Source organism: Neophocaena asiaeorientalis, unplaced genomic scaffold (genome assembly GCF_003031525.2).
Source record: "Neophocaena asiaeorientalis asiaeorientalis breed wild unplaced genomic scaffold, Neophocaena_asiaeorientalis_V1.1 scaffold114, whole genome shotgun sequence".
Classification (NCBI taxonomy): Eukaryota; Metazoa; Chordata; class Mammalia; order Artiodactyla; family Phocoenidae; genus Neophocaena; species Neophocaena asiaeorientalis.
Genome location: NW_020173116.1, coordinates 5,506,681 through 5,527,241, shown reverse-complemented (window position 1 = coordinate 5,527,241; position 20,561 = coordinate 5,506,681). Strand labels below are relative to the sequence as shown.

Genomic DNA, 20,561 nt, shown 5'->3' with positions numbered 1-20,561 from the left:
CTATAGTGAACCAGAATTTAGATGAACTAAGTTAGATAAATTGTCTGAAATATGAGCTATGGGTATTAGTTCAGTTTTTACTTAGATGACTATCATAAGTATTTTTTTTTCAAAACCAGTTTTTTCTTCTAATTACTCTGAAAAGAGGGGTTTTGAGTTAAAACGTATTCACAATAAATTCTGACTTGCAAGTGTCATGAAATTTCAGTTCTTATTATTTTTTTTTTTGGCCACGCTGTGCGGCCTGAGGGACCTTAGTTCCCCGACCAGGGATTGAACTTGGGCCCACGGCAGTGAAAGCGCCGCGTCCTAACCATTGGACCACCAGGGAATTCTCGAAATTTCAGTTCTATTTTCAAATGACTAATCGCAAAAATCATCGTCTTTGCACGTTCTCAACTCATTTATACTTTCAAAGAATCAAAAGTGTTATTTTAATTCTTTTCAATCCGAAGAATGAAAGCTGAAGTCTTTCCAGACTGTCGTTTGGGAGTATTGAGAGGGGAAGGCAGTGGGATTCGGATCTCCTGACATGCTGCTATTTCTCTGCCCAAGTCATAGAACCAGTGGATTATCGCTGACAAGACATATCTCAGAACACTTTACAATCTCTGTTAGTGAAAGAATTAAATGATTATTTCTGCCAGTGGCACTTAGAAGTTGGCACTTCCTAGGTTTCATCACTCTTGTCGTCCATTCTATAGACATAGTACCTGGGTTATGTTAATCATATTGCTTGGATTTCAGCAGCAAGATCCTCTGGCCTCAAAAATGTTGCTTCATAGGCATCAGTACAGCTTCAAGTCCTAGAGAAGGAGGCCAGATTTCCCTGAGCCTGTTTCTGCCTTCTTCCCAGGAAACAATGCTGTTTCCCACAACAGAGTACCTCCGAGGCGGGAAGAGACTGACGTGATTGGATAGCGACGTCCCTGGTGTTGGAAATGGGGCCAGTTACTGTAGTCAGATACATTTTACTTACCTTGCTGCTTCTTTCTCTTTTTTCTGTTTGCTCCTCCTTGTACCAGGCCTCGTCTAGGAACAGTCATGCACCGGGTCATCGGACTGGGGATCCTTTACTTTATCTTTGCAGCTACTGAAGGCGTGATAAGAGTCATTGGGGTAAAAACTACATCATTCCATTTGCACTTTTTTTTGTCGTTGCTGTGAAATATGATTTTACTTTCTATCTCCTGAGATGAATTTTTAAAGATAGGAAATTTGTGATAAAGGCCCAATTTGAGTTTATTTTCCCCCCTGTGGACTCTTTCCCTTTTTTAATACGTCCTGAAAGTATAAAGCTAAACAGAGCACTTTTTTAAATGATGTGGTTATGAAGGCACCACCTGACGTCATCCTATGAATTAGCTCCATCTCAAAAATGTTCGTGGTTGCTCTTCATGAAGAACATTCATCTTTATCATTATGTAGTCTGAACACATTCATTTCTTCCTTAACCCTTGGCTTAAACGTGTAAGTGAAGAACAGTTAATTTTACCTTTTGTGCGTACAGATATTACGTGTCATTGCTTTTTAAAGTCTCCTTTGGTTGTAAGTTTTCCCTGACTCTTGTGGGCTCAGAATTTGGGGGATTCAGTAGACTCCACGCTTGGAAAAACCAGGAGGAGGTAGTGTTCTGGGGAGAAACGGCTCTAGCAACATGGGCAGCAATGCTTTACTCTAGAGAAGAGCGAATATTTGTATCTGTGAAGACCCGTACATTTCTAGCTCTAGGTTTTCCTTAATAATATGGCTGACAACTGAGTGATTAAGAAGCTTATTATATTTTTACTTGATTCAGAGAACCTTGTAATTCTTACTCAAAACGTCTTTTGGATTAGATGTTTAAATCAGATCACTGTGCACAGAGTGAATAATCTGTATATTGCCACATACGTCTACTTCATGTAGGTTGATCTGACCCTTAAAGCAGGACATTTGTCCAATAATGTTAAAAGCTTCACTCTTCTTCTGGTGTCTTTGACACATCTGCATTCTGGGTTAGATACACCTGCTCCTTGAAAGGTGCATTTATTTTTACTCTTACATAATAATGAAGAACTTTGCATTTACATGTATAATTCACAGAAAACTAATCTTTGCTAGAAAGAAAATGGAAAGGATAAACATCCCACGGATAGGTTGCATTGTATTTCTTTAAAATTTTACACAGTCAGCATCTTAGATGTGACCGTTTTAAATATGATTCTCTGTCAGCTCTTGAGTACGCATCCAGCCTATGGTTTGTTTATACCCTTCCACACAGTTCCTTTTCCTTATTTTACTTTTTGCATGTCCTTTCACACACGTGGGGATGATGAGGAGTCCGTTTCTTTAGGAGCCGTGGCTGCAGGTTTGGTGCGGAGAGGGCAGAGATTGAAATGGTTGACCTGAGTTGGGTGGGATGCGCTGTGTTTTATTTGCCACTTTATAACACACTTTTACGTTATCACGGGACAAGTTGATGACAAACATTTGTTGACACCATAACAGGTAACTTCCATGTGCTCAAACACAATTCTCTTAGGCAATAACATCTTTTATGTGGCCTTTTATAAAACAATGATATGAGATAAATTGTTTTTCTTCATCAGATGATAATTATTATAATACAATGAAACTTTTACATTCAGATTTTTTTCCCTATTTTTATTTTTCAGGGTTCTAACCATTTAGCTGTTGTATTTGGTGACATTATTTTAGCCGTTATTGACTCCATTTTCGTATGGTTCATATCCTTTACTGTGTCCTAAAATGGTTGTATCATTGAAATCGGATTATTTTTAGTGTGTGATAATAATAGAAATATACTCATGCATTGTTGTTACCTCAATATAGAAATTTAGTTGAAGGTGAAAAAGTAACGATTCCTCGAACAAAAAATATCCTTATTTTTTCTATTAGTTCAGCAAACTTAAATGCACATATTGAACGATCTGGTAGGGAAGAAAAATACGTAACTAGGAGCAACATAGCAATAGTAATTGCCACGTTAGAGAGGTGCTGTGCAGACAGAGGAAAGAGAAATTTACTCCAGGGTGAAAATCAGGAAAGATTTCAGGGAGATGGTGACATTTTAATTGAGACTGAGTGGACAAATCGGGGTTTACTAGGAAAAGAACTGAGGGGAAAGCATTCTGGGAAGATTTAAGGGGACCAAATAGTTGGAAGCATGAAAATATAGAGACAGTGGCACGATGTCTCAGAGTAGCTTGCCTGTAGGTAACGCGTGTAGGAGAATCATGGAAGGTGGGACCAGAAGGGAAGGATAGAATGGCATGCTTGAGAGTTTATGGAAAGTAGCAAGGAGCTGAGGCTGCACAGGTGACTGACATGATGAAATCTTGTAAGAAAGAACTCAAGGATGGCATTTTATCCTCGAACAAAAAATATCCTTATTTTTTCTATTAGTTCAGCAAACTTAAATGCACATATTGAACGATCTGGTAGGGAAGAAAAATACGTAACTAGGAGCAACATAGCAATAGTAATTGCCACGTTAGAGAGGTGCTGTGCAGACAGAGGAAAGAGAAATTTACTCCAGGGTGAAAATCAGGAAAGATTTCAGGGAGATGGTGACCTTTTAATTGAGACTGAGTGGACAAATCGGGGTTTACTAGGAAAAGAACTGAGGGGAAAGCATTCTGGGAAGATTTAAGGGGACCAAATAGTTGGAAGCATGAAAATATAGAGACAGTGGCACGATGTCTCAGAGTAGCTTGCCTGTAGGTAACGCGTGTAGGAGAATCATGGAAGGTGGGACCAGAAGGGAAGGATAGAATGGCATGCTTGAGAGTTTAGAAGGTGGAAAGTAGCAAGGAACTGAGGCTGCACAGGTGACTGACATGATGAAATCTTGCAAGAAAGAACTCAAGGATGGCATTTTTAAAAATGCCTGGGAAAGGAGAGTCTAGAGCTGGGAAGTCTAGTAAGGAGTCCTTTGCAGTGGGCCAAAGGAGGGATAGTGAGGGTTAGAAGTGGGGCAGAGGAAATGGAAGAAGGACTCTGGATGACAAGCTGGCTAGAAATGGGTGGGGAAAGGGAGAGAGGGCTCCCAGGAAGGCAAGCACGTCTCAAGTAGGTGGCTGGACCAGTGTTGCCATTCTCAGGGTGGTAAACATGGATAAGGGACCACAGTGGGTGAGGGTTGAGTTGCCTGAGAGAGTTGGAAGTCCCAGCCTGGCTTAGCAAGAGGAGTCAGCTGGTGACGAAGGTGGAAGTCAGCTTTGTGTGGGAGAAGGTCGCAGCCGTGGAAGCGACCCAAGAAGAACAGGTAGACCAGCAAGTGGAGAGGAACCAGGATAGTGCCTCGTGGGGCAGAAACATGCATGGAAGGAAGTCCAGGGCGAAGGGAGGTGGGAGAACCAGGAAGTCGTCCTGGGGTGGAGGCTAGGAAAGCTTTGGTAAGGAGGGGTGCTCAGCAGTGGCTAGCGCTGCAGAGAGATGAGTTCCCGAGGCGCACCTGTCTGCCTGGTTCATTCCAGGGGTCACGGCGGACAGCAAGAGAGCGGGTTCGCTGGAGGTGGTGGGCCAGAGGCCATAGCACAGCAGGAAAAGTTTCAGAGACAGTGTTAACCGATCCTTGAGGCTCCTCCTCGCTGACTGGGTGACTCCAGTGGAGTCTGGGCAATTCCACTGTTTTTCTCTCCTAGGCAGTACCCTCTAAAGTGCATTTGTGGAAATGGGAGGGATTCTAGAGAAACTACGACCTGGTCAGAGCAGAATGCAGGGTTCTGCGGATCCAGAACATAATTTGTATCTGTTTCGCTGACATTTATGTCCTCTTTGAAACTCATAAGCTTTTATTTTTAGACAGTTCTTTTTGTTGCTATTGTCTTTGATAATTGTCTTTTAGCTTTTTTTTTTTTAAAGAAGATGTTGGGGGTAGGAGTTTATTAATTTATTTATTTAGTTTTGCTGTGTTGGGTCTTCGTTTCTTTGCGTGGGCTTTCTTTAGTTGCGGCAAGTGGGGGCCACTGTTCATCGCGGTGCGCGGGCCTCTTACTATCGCCGCCTCTCTTGTTGCGGAGCACAGGCTCCAGACGCGCAGGCTCAGTAGTTGTGGCTCACGGGCCTAGTTGCTCCGCGGCATGTGGGATCCTCCCAGACCAGGGCTCGAACCCGTGTCCCCTGCATTAGCAGGCAGATTCTCAACCACTGCGCCACCAGGGAAGCCCTGTCTTTTAGCTTTTAACGTAAAATGTGATTTTGTTTTCCTTGTGTTTCTTTCCATGTTCTCATCTTTGTCTCTCACAGGGAGGGCCGGAGGGCTTAAAATTGCCTGTGTCCCTTCCCTACAGGAAGCTGTCCCTTTCTGAAGGTGCGCTGACGGGTATAACACTGTTAGTAGGATTTTCTGAGCTCCTTGTGGGTAAACCCGGTCTTATCTATTCTTTAAATTCCCCGTTTGTGAATTCTCGATATGCTTCCAAGTTAAAAACAAAACAAAAATCTTTTAATTTATTTTTATTCTCGAAAGCAGTGGTTCTTAGCCTTGTTTGGGTTCTGGCAGCAGAGATGCCTTTGCAAATCTGATGAAAGCTGTGGAGCCTCTTCACAGATTATATATAAACACACACTTCATTCACACGAGGAGTTTTTCCTACAGTGAGGCATTTGCAGACCTCCTAAATTACGTCCAGGTAGCCCCTAGTGTCCGAGGGGTGTCAGTAAAGGGATAATACCTAATTTAAAGAGTTGTTTCGACCAACTTGCTTGAAAACTGGATTCTACTTCTGTTGAGAGCTACCAGTTGAGAATCCAAGTTTACTGAATAAAATTATAGTAATATAAATCTGATCTTCTCCGAGTCGTAAAAATTTCTGACTCTAATGTAATTTTTCATATTCTCTACGCTAAAAAAAAACCAGGTAGAGTCATTCAGTTGTTCAAAAGGTGAAGTCCGTTCCTCAGTTCTGGTGAGCAGGGTTCCAGCTCTGAGTACTCATCCCCAGTGTGGAGCCCGCTCTGCCGAAGCCCCGGCCTCATCACTTGTCAGGGATTCTCACCTGACTTGAGGATAAGGGGCGGGCAGTGCGAACATCCTGGGACCTGGACAGGCAGAATTGCAGGGGAGGTGAACTAGCTACTGGGCTCAGCGTTACTGTCTCCAATCTTCATGTCTTCTCTTCTGTCATTGTGAGTTTAGAAAATGAGCTTAAGACATCTATTCCTTTTGGAGTTGTCTTACTTCTAAACTTGTATATGCTTAGAGCCTTGTAAACTTTACATTTTAAAAATCTATATTATCTTTTCTCCTGGTAATTTACAGATATGTATTTCAAAGTATTCTTGTTCTTAATCATCTCCAAGGTGGTACATTGGTTCATTGGGAAAAATACATAGTAATGCAACTTGGCAGAAAATTCCAGAGGAAAGTGGCTGCAAACGCTCTAATTCCATCTGGATTTGAATGAGGGTAACTTACCACCTTTATGGACAGCAATGGCTTTGGTCCAACACATAATGAGCCAGATTGGGATGGGGAGATAAGGAAAATAAGGGGAAAGATTTAGCTTGCTTAATTAATAATGTTTTTAATAAACATGTTTGAGGTAAAAGTCATAAAGAAATCCAGAAATTAAAGTTGTCTTGGTTAGTATTTCATGGTGAGAGAAAGGAAATTTAGCATCATCCATTTCTGCCTCAACCTGAATTTCTGACGTTTGCTTTTAGATTGCCGTTTGGTAATTTTCATTACTGAGATGAAAAGTCTGCTTTCTCTGTGCAAAAAGGTAGTGGATTTCCTAAATGATTACCAATGACAAGCAAAGAAGCAGGACTACGTCCTTATAGAATTGAGTGCTGGGATAATGACCCTGCTTCCTTCACCTTTGGTGAACCTCATCTGGCTCCTCCTGTAAGAATCTAATTCTACATTAATAGAAAAAAAATAGCCTGAGAGCGCCCAAAGCCACAGCCTTCTGCCTCTTCTCTGCTGCTTGTTTGTTTGATTCTTTTGCTGTTTTGCTGCAGGCAAATGATTCTGATCTTGTGCTCCTGGCCAGCCTCCCTCTGTCTCTTCTTGACTCTAGCTTGTGCTGGTGGATATCCTTTTCCTAGCGCAGCAGCACGTTCAAGGTGCTTCTCTTGTCAGGATGGTGGGGCCTGTGTGCTTTCACTACTGCTTCAGAAGTATTCGGTCTCGATCGTGTTTATTGAATAAAGCATATTTGCATGTCTGTAAATTCTGACAGCAGGCCTAATTGGTTGAGTTGTGCTATTTTAGAAATTGATCTTCTGTTGAAACTTATCGGTCATCCAGAAAGCTTGAAAAGCAGCTTTGGTAGTTTTAGTACTAAAGTGAAGTTTTTTGATGAGTGAAGTATTTGGAATTTAAATAGGAGGCCTAAGTGCAAACTGTGCCACTCCCACGCCTTTGCTCAACTCTGTTACGTATGTTCGGAGTGTGGTCCCTGAACGGGGCTTGGCAGGTACTGCAGAGGAAGCAGCTCCCGTTTACAGAGCTCTGGCTTGAGCACAGCTGCACCACTGAGGAGCCAGTGGACAAGCCTCTTTCAGCTTCTTTGTACCTGACAGTGTCGCACTTTACCTGAGCCCTGTGCTCCTGGGACAGCCGTGGTTAAGACAGCCTCCACCCTTTCGTGTTCCGGGAAAAGGCTTACTGTCAATACAGACAGGTGCCTTTCCCCATAGGACTTCGAGGAGACTCCCAGGTGCCCCCATGTTCACTTGTGACAGGGCCAGACACAGACCTATGTACCCACTGACCAATCCGGACAAAATACCAGACTGAACCAAACTAAGCCTTCTCCTTCCCCCGGGTTCCCGAGCTTTCATCCACCCGCAGCCCTCCTTCATGGCCCCTCCTGAAAACCTGCAGACTTCAAGGAAAGTCATTCTCTGAGCAACGGTCCCGTCAGGCCACCCACTTCTCACACCTGCTGCTCTCGACACCTGTTTACTCCTCCCTATAAAAGCAAAGCCCTTCCCTGCCTGACCTTTGGGACTCTCTCGGATCTTGTAGTCGGAACATTCTCCCTATTGCAATAATCTCTTCAATAAAGTCTCTTTTTACCTAAGTCCAGATTTGTGTTACTTGACATATTTCAGTTTCAATTTATAAAATGGAATTGGCAGATGATGTAACTTCTTAATTATGGTCATTCGGAGGATAAAATGAGAATAGACCAGAAACAACAAAATAAGAAAGAAACAGACAGAAAAGCACACGCCAAGTGGCATGTCGTGATGGGATCTGTAAAGAGTGTCTGGCCTAAGGGGGACTTGGCATTTAGTGTGTGTCCTGCTCTGTTCTCTGTTTCAAGAACTTGGCATTGAAGGAGCACGTCATAGGTCTTCTTGCTTATGTTTTTTTTCCTTGAAGTGTGTTTACTTAGTTCAGACAGTGCTATATTGTAAAACAATATCTGTGATGAAATTGGTATCATGATTATACAATATTGGATAAGACAACATTTTCTGTGTGTTTATTAGTTTTAAATTATAGGAGTTATATATAGCAGTGCTAATTTTGGAAATGTAGCAGAAGATTCTTATTTTGTTTTTTATCTTAACTGTATATTACTATTTAAATTTTTTTCCTTAACTTTTTTCACATTTTTATAAGTTTGGCACAAACTATGAAGACTCTAAGGCTAAGAAAGAACACAGTGAAATTTTCTTTGTACAGGCACTTTACGAATACCCTGATCTTTGCCATACTGGGTAAGCTATCTAACTTTTCTTTTAAAATACATTATTTTAGTATTGCATATTCTTTCACTAATTGACTTTTTTTGGTGTGTTTCAGCATCTGTAGTGTTTATGGTGTGGACAACGAAGACATTTAGAATTGCAAAATGTCAATCAGTAAGTATAATCTTCCTATTTAAACAGTTTTCATTTTTAATTATTCTATTTTATTTTGTGTAAGTTTGAAGAATTTTGTGTTTGTAGACAGGTAATTTTAGTGGAGATTTTCTTTACTTGGAATTATTTTGTATAGAATTATAAAAACATTTGCCTTCTTTAAATGTCTGAAAAAGTTCCTCTTAAATCTTCTTTTCCAATTATGCCCTTTTCTCAACTTCTTTTTGTATATTTTGAAAAGGAATCCTCCCCCTGTATAATTTTAGGTAACAGGAAATCTTTTTCTTCCAGCACACAGTGTAATTGGGTTGTTTTGTACTTAGGACTGTAAACCTTAAGCCTGACATGTTTCTAGGATGGTATCCTCATTATGAACATTCGGGAGATACCCTCCATGGATTCTCTAGTTAGAAGAAGATACATTTCTCAGACTTAAAATAATAAAAGACCCTCTTGGGGGTTTCTTGATTTGGAAATAGTCTCTAGTTCTATATAAATAATTATAAAGAGCCCTCTGAAAACCCTGGACTTCTGCTGCTGTAGGGATAAGTTAGTGAGAGAAGAAACTGTTCTTGTCTAGAAAATAATTGACCTCTGAAGCCCTTTTAAACTCTAATTCTTTTTTTTTTAAATTTATTTATTTATTTTTGGCTGTGTTGGGTCTTTGTTGCTGTGTGCGGGCTTTCTCTAGTTGCGGTGAGCGGGGGCTACTCTTCGTTGTGGTGCATGGGCTTCTCATTGCGGTGGCTTCTCCTGTTGCGGAGCCCGGGCTCTAGGTGCGCGGGCTTCAGTAGTTGTGGCACATGGGCTCAGTAGTTGTGGCTCACAGGCTTTAGAGTGCAGGCTCAGTAGTTGTGGCGCACAGGCTTAGTTGCTCCGTGGCATGTGGGGTCTTCCCAGACCAGGGCTTGAACCTGTGTCCCCTGCATTGGCAGGCGGATTCTTAACCACTGCGCCAACGGGGAGGTCCCTCTAATTCTTTTTATGATACTATATAATTTGTTAGGATTTTATTCATTATATTGGTTATAAGGCTGAAGTAAGCATTAATATTACTGAAGTAAGCATAATGATTTTATAGAGATAGCATTTCTTAGTTTTTATGTTTCTCGGAAAAACGTGTGCTTATTCATTTGGAAGACTTACTGGTTCGAAAGATTTCATTAGTACTTGTCATTATGTACTATTTGAATGGGAAATCTGTATGTTTATCAGAAAATTAACTTTTCTTGTTTGAATTGTCCTTATTATAGGATTGGATGGAACGCTGGGTTGATGATGCGTTTTGGAGCTTCCTTTTTTCCCTTATCCTTATTGTAATAATGTTTTTGTGGAGACCATCAGCAAATAATCAGAGGTACCTAACATAGGAAAGTTCAAATTTCGCAAGGATTTGTTCATCATCTGCTACAATGTTAAAACAGCATTTATAGAAACTGGAGAGGTAGTCCTTGCTGTTAAAGAGTGTACATACAGTCAAGTGGGGAGAGAAATGTAACAAAAGCAAGACAGTGAAATAAGAGATCTATAAGCCCAGCAGGAAGGTGGAAGAGGGGTCCATGAAAAGGCAGCATTTATGTTACACCTTCAGGAAAGGAGTAGGACAGTGAATGGCTGATCTGCGAAAGAGTGCAGGTTTTCTAGGGGTAGCGGGAACAGACATGGCATACTTTGGAGGCCAACAAGCCATACAGTTTGGTTACTACCCGTACATTGGCGGGTCACAAAGCTGGAAAGGAAAAGTGGGAGCAAAATCGTAAAGAGCTTGAATGCGAAATTCAGAAACTTGTACTTTACACTGCATGTGACAGGAAGCCCCACAGCTTCCCTTGCCTCATTCCTCTTCCCCAAGCAAAGCACTGTGAAGTTTCTTCCTTCTAGGAAAAAATGAAAAAGTATATACTAGTGTGTGTGTTTCTCTCTCTCTTTAAAATTATACAACAACATGCAAATCAACTGTACTTCAATAGAAAAGTTTTTGATTAAAAACAGATTTAAATATTATACAACAACAATGATAGTGCATACATACATATATACACTATTCTGCACTTTCTTTGTTTAAAATGTGTCTTTCCTTATCATCTTGTATAGACCTACCATATTACTTTTAATAGCTTTCTGGCATTCCATATGATTGTAGCATAATTTATATAAGCAGTCCCTAATTATTAGACACTTAGTTTCTAGTTTTTTTGCTATTATCAGCAATGCTTTTTTTTTTTTTTTTAAATCAGCAATGCTTTTTGAATGCTGTTGGACCTAGTGAATGTGGCTTGATTGGTGTGCTTTATTTTCACCAATCAGGTTAGGAATTTCTTTTCGTTAGGAGTTAAGTAAAAATAGTGGGCAGGGAGGTAAACCTGACATGGAGAAAAAAGTACAGCAGAAAATTCCCTTCCCTGAGCATTCGATATTTCAAAGTTGCTTCCAGAGAAATTTGATCCATTGATGCTTTTACCAACGGGTTTGGGAACCCCAGTTTCAGTTTCTTCACAGTAACCTTTGCTGATTTGAGAGTAAAACAATTAAATTTTTTATCATTTCAATTTATGGGAAACTTTTTAAGTGTATATATTTTTTAAAGTGTGTACTGACTCTTTTAGATGTAAACTGAATGTTGAACAGGTTTAAACACACTAGTAAAACTACTCCTTGTTTTTGATTTAGATATGCCTTCATGCCCTTAATAGATGATTCTGATGATGAAATTGAAGAATTCATGGTAACATCTGAAAATTTAAGTGAGTGGCATATTTTCTTATTAAATGACCATTGCATATATTGTAACAAAGAAATACTGTACCTCTACCTGTGATGCAAGGTCAGATACACTTTTTTTCCTGTAAAATATTTTTTAAACTGTATCTGCAGAAACCTCTATTATGGTAGACAGTCACAGAAGAGAAGTCAGTAATGAAATTTTCAAGATTGCTAAAATAGTTTGAGCTTTTGTTATATGTTTGCTCTTAAAGTCTAAGTATTGAAATAGCTGCACTGTTTCCCACAAGAGTGATTTGGTATATATTGTGCTTAGCTCCTAAACAACAGTCGTCTTCTTTGTTTTTTTTTTGTTTTTTTTTTGTTTTTTGTGGTATGCGGGCCTCTCGCTGTTGTGGCCTCTCCCAGTGCGGAGCACAGGCTCCGGATGCGCAGGCTCAGCGGCCATGGCTCACGGGCCCAGCCGCTCCGCGGCATGTGGGATCTTCCTGGACCGGGGCACGAACCCGTGTCCCCTGCATCGGCAGGCGGACTCTCAACCACTGCGCCACCAGGGAAGCCCAATAGTCGTCTTCTTAATGATGATTGCTAAATTTCTTTGTATCACCTCTTCTTGCTCTTGAAAATGGAGCACATCTGTAATTTCCCGGTCATGCCCAAGGCATTTCTAATTATGGTTTTAGTGCTTTAGTTTTCATCTTTCTATTAATTTATACATAAGTGTCTTATCATTTTATTAATTTTACCAAAACACTGTAATTAAAGCATTTGTTACGGCAACATAAGTATGTAACTCAGATGTAAAGAATAATTTTATCTTTATTCCATTCTTCCTTCCTCTTACTTTGGTTTCTCTTATTAGTAACATTCTTTTTCACAATTTTTTTTTGTTTCTCTACTGTGAAAATTTTATAATCTACCCAGTCAGCAAAATTTGCAACATAATCAGTGTGTCTTCAGTGTCCACACTTCCTTTTACCTCCTCTCATCAGATTATCACCTACAACTAATTCTTTCATGTTTTTCTGACTTTTCTGTTAAGAAAAGAAATCTGCAAAACTTATTCACAGCAGAGATATTAAAATTCAGTGTGTTAGTTCTGGCTCCAATAATGATGGAATGAATTGTTTGGGGCTAATCTTCCTGCTGATAGCTAGAATAAACTCTGGACAGATTTTTTTTTTTTTTTTAATTAACTATTGGAGGCACTGGGGAGCAAAGAAAAGCAGGCAGAAACTGGAAGAGATTTCACTGTTGAAAGAAGAGAACCATGAAAGAAGAGTTCATGCCCAGTCAATGAGACAGTACAGTGGCTAGAGCACAAGCAGACAGGTATAATCTTACTGATGCAAGGAATTGGAGAGTGAAATTTGGGGCTGTAAGAATGTCTGGAGATTGATGGAAGAAATCCAGAAAAGAGAGAGCCACAAAGGGGGAAATTCAAAAGTCTATAAAGTCTCTCTAATCTTATCTGATACCTGAACTGGGTATGTGCAAAGTGAGACTCCAAGAAGCCAGGGGGAAAACAATAGCTATTAGGCTAAGAAGCGGAACAGAAATTTCAGCAGCTGCCACAGCAGAGTTTGAAATTCAAATCTCAACAAGTTAAAAGTGCTTTCCATTAAAACCCCAGAAGGGCCACTCCTTAGAAGTAAAGACCACAGTCTAGGACCACTGAAATTTACCCTAGGACTAAAGCTAAACTGAAATAAACCCTAATCAAATCTAAAAGCATATCCCCAAAAGACCAGAGTGATCTAGCAATAATTTGAATTGCCTGCTAGAACAAAACACAACACTTCCCAGAGGAAGATAAGAGAATCCAGTCTATAAGATACCATTCTCAATGTCCAGTATGCAATGATAGATTACTAGACATAGGATGAAACTGGAAGCTGTGATCCATAGTTGAGGGAAAAATCAGTAAGATCAATCTAGAGGTGGCCCAGATGTCACAGTTAGAGTTGAATAAAACCATCGACCTAATTGACTTGATTGGTATTTATAGAACATTGCATTTAGCAACCAAAGAATAAAGGTTCAAGTCTACGTTGAATACAATAGACCATATGTGTGGCCGTTAAAAATGTCTCCATATATTTCAATGGGTTGTAATCATACAGAGTATGTTTCTGATCACAATGGTTAAATTAGATGCACAGCAGTAAGATATCTACAAAATAATCAGATGTTTAGAAATTAAGCAATAATTTCTAAGTAACTCGTGGATTGAACGAATATTAGAAAATATTTCATGCTATTGATAATAAAAGCATAACATGTCACATTTTACAGGATGCAGCTAAACCAATTCTTAGAGGAAAATTAATAGCTTTAAATGCCTATATTACCAAGAAAACATATTGATAATATGTTTCCATCTTGAGAAGCTAGAAAAAGAATGGCAAATTAAACCTGGGGTAATTAGAAGGAAGGATATAATAAAGTTGTGTCTACACCAATGAAATCGAAAACAGGGGGAAATAGAGAAAATCAGCAAAGCCAAAAGTAGTTTCTTTGAAAAGATTAATAAAAATTGATTAACCTCTAGGTGATCTAAACCAGAAATAAAACATAGCAACGCGAATTTCCAACATTGGAAAGATAGGGCGGACATTACTACAGCAAGAAAGGGTAAGTAAGAGGTTTTTATGAACAAATTGGGCATTTGGATAAAATGAACAAATTCCTTGAGAAATACACTTAAGAAACTACCCTAATCTTAATTCTAACCCTATGCCACTAATTGGAATAGCCATATATTTATTAAAGAAATTGGGTTTGAAATTTAAAATCTTCCCATAAAGTTCCAGACCCAAATGGCTGGCTTCACTAGTGAATGCTTTCAAATACCTAAGGAAGAAATATTCTAATCTTATGCAACTCTTTAGAATATAGAGGAGGTGATATAAAGCAGAAACTAACACACCATTGTAAAGTAATTATACTCCAATAAAGATGTTAAAAAAAAAAAGAATATAGAGGAGGTAGGGATACTTCCCAACTTGTTTTATAAGGCCAGCACAGCTCAGATACCAAAATCTGACAAAGACAAAAAAAGGAAAGTTACAGACCAGTATCACTCATGAGTAGAGACATAAAATTCATTTAAACGGACTTCCCTGGCAGTCCAGTGGTTAAGACTCTGTGCTTCCACTGCAGGGGGCACAGGTTCGATCCCTGGTCAGGGAACTAAGATCCCACATACCACTCTTATTTTATTTTTAGTAAATAAAATCTAGAAGAATAATGAAGGACCATCATTGTCAAGTGGACTTTACCCCAGGGTTGCAAGGCTGTTTCAACATTTGAAAATCAGTGTAATTCATCTAAAGAGTAAGGAAGAAAAATGACATAATTATCTCAGTGGGTGCAGAAAGACACATCACAGAATTCACCTATTCATGACTTTTTAAAAAAGAAACCCACTTAGCAAACAAATTACAGAATAGTATGAAAAAACTCTACAGCTAAAATCATACTTAATGGTGAAATAGTGAATACTTTCCTCCCAAGATTGGGAACAAAGTACACGAATATCTGCTCACCACTTTAACTCAGTATCAGACAGCAGTTCCTAGCCAGTGCAGAAAGGCAAAACACAAACCAACCCAAAGAATACAAAAGGCATAAAGTGTGGAAAGCGAGAAGTAAACCTGTTTTTATTTACAAACAGCAAGGTTTTGTTTTGTTTTGGCTGTGCCGTGCGGCTTGTGGGGTTAGTTCCCCGACCAGGGATTGAACCCATGCCCTCTGCAGTGAAAGCACGGAGTCCTAACCACTGGAGTGCCAGGTAATTCCTCAGCAACGTTAAGTATGTAGAAAATCCTAAGGAGTCTATAGAAAAGAAAAAATGCAGTAGAACTAATAAGTGAATAATATAACAGAATCATAGGATATATGTCCAAATACAGAAATTAGATTTTTTTATATAACTGGAAATAATTGAAAAATGAAATTTAAAATATTGTTTACAGGAGCTTCAAAAAATAAAATATTTAGGAATAAATTTAATGGAAAATAATGTGGAAAACTGCACTGAAGAATACAAAACAATGCCAAGAGAAATTATAGAATAAGTAAATGTTTATGAATTGTCACTCTCAATATTATTAAGCCATCACTTCCTCAATTGATATGTAGATCCAGTACAGTCCCAATTGTAATTCTGGCTGATTTTTTAAAAAATGGTTAAGCTGGGGCTTCCCTGGTGGCGCAGTGGTTGAGAGTCCGCCTGCCGATGCAGGGGACACGGGTTCGTGCCCCGGTCCAGGAGGATCCCACATGCCGCGGAGCGCCTGGGCCCGTGAGCCATGGCCGCTGAGCCTGCGCGTCCGGACCCTGTGCTCCGCAGCAGGAGAGGCCACAGCAGTGAGAGGCCTGCTTACCACAAAAATAAAAAATAAAAAAAAATAAAAAAAAAAAATTAAAAAATGGTTAAGCTGATTTTAAAATATGTATGGAAATACAAAAGATCTGGAAGAACCTAAACATTCTTGTAGTTACAACATAGATCTTGAAAACACTATGCCAAGTGAAAGAAGCCAATTACAATAGATCGTATGTTATATGATTCCATTTATATGAAAAGTCCAGAAAAGGTAAATGCATGGAGATAGAAAATAGATTAGTGGCTGCCAGGGGCTGGTGGAAGGAATGAGTTGGGAGTAACTGCTAATAGGTATGAGGTTTTCGCGGGGGTGGGGGTGATGAAAAGCTTCTGAAATGAACAGTGATGATGATTGCACAATTCTGTGACTGTTCTAAAATCCACTGAATTGTACACTTCAAAATGGTGCATTTTATGGTGTGGAAGTTATATCTAAATTAAATTAAATTAATGGACTTAACACTGATTTCAAGACGAAAATTTCGAGTTATACTAATCAAGACAGTGTGGTATTGGCATAAGGATACATACATCAGTGTATCAAAATAGAGTCCCAAACATAAATAAATAAAATAAAATGAAATGAAATTTCAGACAACTTAAAAAAAAATAGTCCAAAAATAAATCTGCACATATTGTTCAGTGGATTTTGTTGTTGCTTCAGATTATTTTATCAATGCAATAACACTTTAAAGAATGTACTCTTACTAGCACCAGATTGATTCCAATGTAATAGGAGGTCTCTAAAGCTTTTGTTTTTAAAAGAGATATAATATTTAAATTAGCTCCAAATTGGAAACCTCATTTGTCAATTGATTTTTGACAAAGGCAGCAAGGCTTTATATGAGGAAAAGATATTATGTTCAAGAAAGAGTGCGGAACAACTAGATAAACACATGGGGGGAAAATCACCTAGACTCCTGCCGTGTATATCACCTATAATGAATTCAAGAGAGATCACAGACCTAGATGTAAAAGATTAAACGATAACTCTTCTAGCAGAAAACAGGAAGATATCTTCATGACCTTGGGTTAGGCAGTTTCTTAGGACACAAAAAGCAGTTACCGTAAAATAAAAAGGTTGGTAAATTAGCCATCACCAAAGTTACAAACTTATGTTCATCAAGAGAAACAAGAAAGTGAAAAAGCCAGCCCTAGTCTGGGATGCAACCTTCTCAATACATATATCTGACAAAGAACTTGTATCCAGAATATAAGAATTCCTACAAATCAATAAAAGATAACTCAATTTGTTAAAAAAAAAAATGGAATACTTAAATAGACACTTCACCAAAGAAGACAAAGGAAAGACCAGTATGCACATGAAAAGGAGCTCGATAATACTGGTCGTCAGGGAAACGCAAATTAAAACAGAGTGAAATGCTACCATGTATTCACTAGCGTGGTTAAAATTTAAAAGACTGGCAGCATGAAACGCTGAAGAGGATGTAGAACAGCTGGATCGCTCATACATTACGGAAGAAGTCTTAAGAAGTTTTAAGAAAGCAGTTTGACAGTATCTTAAAAAGTTAAACATACACCTACCATATAGCCCAGCCATTCCACTCCAAAGTATTTATCCAAAAATGAAAATGAAAGCAGATGTCCACAGAGAGACACTGTGTACACTTTCATAGCAGCTTGATCCTTAATGGTCCAAAACTGAAATAGCCCAAATGTCTGTCAACAGATGAATGGATAAAATAATAGTGGTATACTTATACAATGGATTACTGTTTGGGAAGCAAAAGTAATCAACACTATACAACGTGAATAAATCTCAAAACCTTTATGTTGAGTGAAAGTAGTCAAATCCAATGAATATTGAGTCCTTATGCTTTTATATAAGAAGTTCTAGAGCAGGCAGGAGTAAACTGTGGTGATTATGTAAATCAAAGCAATAGTTGCTTCTGGTGGGGTTGGGATTGACCAGAAAGTAATTTAAAGAGCCCTCTGTGGGGACTTCCGTGGTGGCACAGTGGTTAAGACTCTGCACTCCCAATGCAGGGGGCCTGGGTTCCATCCCTGGTAAGGGAACTAGATCCCGCATGCATGCCGCACCTAAGAGTTTGTATACCACAACTAAGACCCAAATAAAGAAAGAAAGAAAGAAAATATTAAATGAAAAAAAAGAATACTCTGTGATGATAAAAATGTTAAATGTCTTGATTGGTATGGTAGTTACACAAGAGTTGATAAAAATCTCTTCAGACTGTACACTTAAGAGTTTGTATTTTATTTTGTATATTATACTTCAGATAAAAAAATCAGTGTATTGCACCTTTAAGAGAAGGATCTCAAATGTTGAGATTTCAGATGCCCCGTGGAAACATTTTCAGATTGAGGAACCTCATTTTCACTCATTATATCCACTTATGCACTTGATCTCATCATAATGTACCAAGTGTCCTAGTTTATGGAGAAGCCCTTTTTGCAAATTGTTGTAGTAACAAAAGTGAATACTTATTGGACATAGACATTATGTTTCAGGTACCTTATATACGCTAATTTGTTTAATGCTCATCAGAATTCTCTGAGGTGGACATTATTATTATTCCATGTTACAGGCAGGGACATTGAGTCACAGAAAGTTGATTGCTTAGCCTGAGGTTACATAGATAGAGCCAGAATTCCAAGTGAAGCCATCTAGTTTCAGGACTCATGCTCTTAACCTCTCCTCTGCTAAACCTGCTGGCATAAAGAAGAGCCTTGGTCAAATACAAAGAAAATCTTTTTCTTCCCTATTTTATTTATACCATAAACACATTCTAAAAATTTATACATTAGAGAAGTGAAAGCATGGCCAGAGGTGTGTTTTATTCTTAAATATATCGTAAATCCTGTAGATTTTTAAATCCATGAACTTTAAAATGTACTGAAACTACCTAATGTGTGCATGTTATGTATGTTTGCTTGTTTATTTAAACTCCTCTAAAACTGGAATTCAGACTACCAACTTGAGAACCTGGTTGTTTTTGTAAACAGTTATGACGTTTTTAACTTTTTCTGTCCCTCCTACATTCCCAAATGGTATATTAAAGCCAGCACCCAGCCCAAAGCTTCCACTATTAACTCTCTTTATAGGGTTATTAAATGTGAAGCTACAAAGGAAAATATTATTATTTTATAATTTTATGAATCTCTATAATGTTTCTCATTACAGCTGAAGGAATAAAATTAAGAATCTCAAAAACGGTTTCCAATGGAACAGCTAAACCTGCTACTTCTGATAATTTTGTGAGTATAGTATATATTTAATAGCGTCTCAGTCTTTAATACTTGAGTGTCACATTCATTGACCTTCAGGAGAGCACTTCTTACTAGGTTTTTTTGTATGAAAATAAATGTTACTAAGTAGTGATACTAGTTAAGTCTGACAACTGTACTGCTGTAAACCCTCACTTTTCATGTGCCGTCATTGGACCAGCGGCCCAAACCTCACCTGGGAACTTGTTAGGAGCACAGGATTTCAGGCCCACACCAGAGGTGCTGAATCTAGATCTGCTTTTCAACAGGATTCCATAGGTGATTCACATGCACATTAAAGGTTGAGAAGCTTTGTTATAGTGAAAGTTTGTGTTAATTTTTCAGCACTTTTATGTGATTTTTGAAGCTATTTCAGATAACATTTGTTGTCTATCGGGAAGGGACTTTTAAACCATGTAAACTTGAATAAAATGTTAAAATATTGGGTAGAGATGAGTTTTTAAATATTTTATGCATACTATTTATGCATAAAAGTGGTAATTAGGAGAGTAATTAAACAAAATGGAAATGCCTATCATACAGTTTTATATTTGGCTTTCTTACAGTTACATATGTTGTGGTTAATAAGGTGTAAAAATTTACGTACGCACCTAAGTTCTGACAGGGTGGATGGTGTATGAAACGGTTTCATTTGTTGGATTTGGTAAATTCTCTAATCCTTATTTTTGGTAATTAATAATTCTTTAAAATGTGTTATTTGAGTAGTTTTATGGTAACTTAACTAAACTTTAAAAAGCTCCACAGTTTTCATTACCTGGTGTTAGAACTATTAAACTTTCAGCTTGCTAAGAGATTTTCCTCTTATTTTAGGGATATGTTTCAGTTTATTTTAAAGCTCAGTGTTTGCACACATAGCAAGGGAAAATGTTTTCATTTCTCTAAATTGTGTAGTCAGCTCTTTTGTTTTTTTGGCGGTACGCGGGCCTCTCCCGTTGCGGAGCACAGGCTCCAGACGCGCAGGCTCAGCGGCCATGGCTCACCGGCCTAGCCACTCCGCGGCATGTGGGTTCTTCCCGGACCGGGGCACGAACCCGTGTCCCCTGCATCGGCAGGCGGACTCTCAACCACTGTGCCACCGGGAAGCCCAGCTCTTATTTTTTTTAGATAATTATTTTATTTTATTTTTTAATTAATTAATTTAATTATTTTGGGCTGCATTGGGTCTTCGTTGCTGCGCACGGGCTTTCTCTAGTTGTGGTGAGCGGGGGCTATCTACTCTTCATTGTGGTGCACGGGCTTCTCATTGCAGTGACTTCTCTTGTTGCAGAGCATGGGCTCTAGGCATGCGGGCTTCAGTAGTTGTGGCACGTGGGCTCAGTAGTTGTGGCTCATGGGCCCTAGAGCACAGGCTCTG

At 38.9% G+C, this 20,561-nt stretch overlaps 1 protein-coding gene across 4 annotated transcripts in view; it reads left to right on the top strand.

Annotated features, from left to right (window-relative positions):
• The window catches only part of TMEM87B (transmembrane protein 87B), a 130,093-nt gene that overhangs the window by 19,359 nt on the left and 90,173 nt on the right, over window positions 1-20,561 (top strand). For all 4 annotated transcript variants that reach the window (XM_024744055.1, XM_024744054.1, XM_024744053.1 and 1 more), the window contains exons 10-16: window positions 1,026-1,119; window positions 2,658-2,729; window positions 8,577-8,685; window positions 8,771-8,829; window positions 10,083-10,186; window positions 11,500-11,573; window positions 19,104-19,177. In XM_024744055.1, coding sequence (XP_024599823.1) covers window positions 1,026-1,119; window positions 2,658-2,729; window positions 8,577-8,685; window positions 8,771-8,829; window positions 10,083-10,186; window positions 11,500-11,573; window positions 19,104-19,177 — 586 coding nt within the window. The remainder of the gene's footprint in view (window positions 1-1,025; window positions 1,120-2,657; window positions 2,730-8,576; window positions 8,686-8,770; window positions 8,830-10,082; window positions 10,187-11,499; window positions 11,574-19,103; window positions 19,178-20,561) is intronic.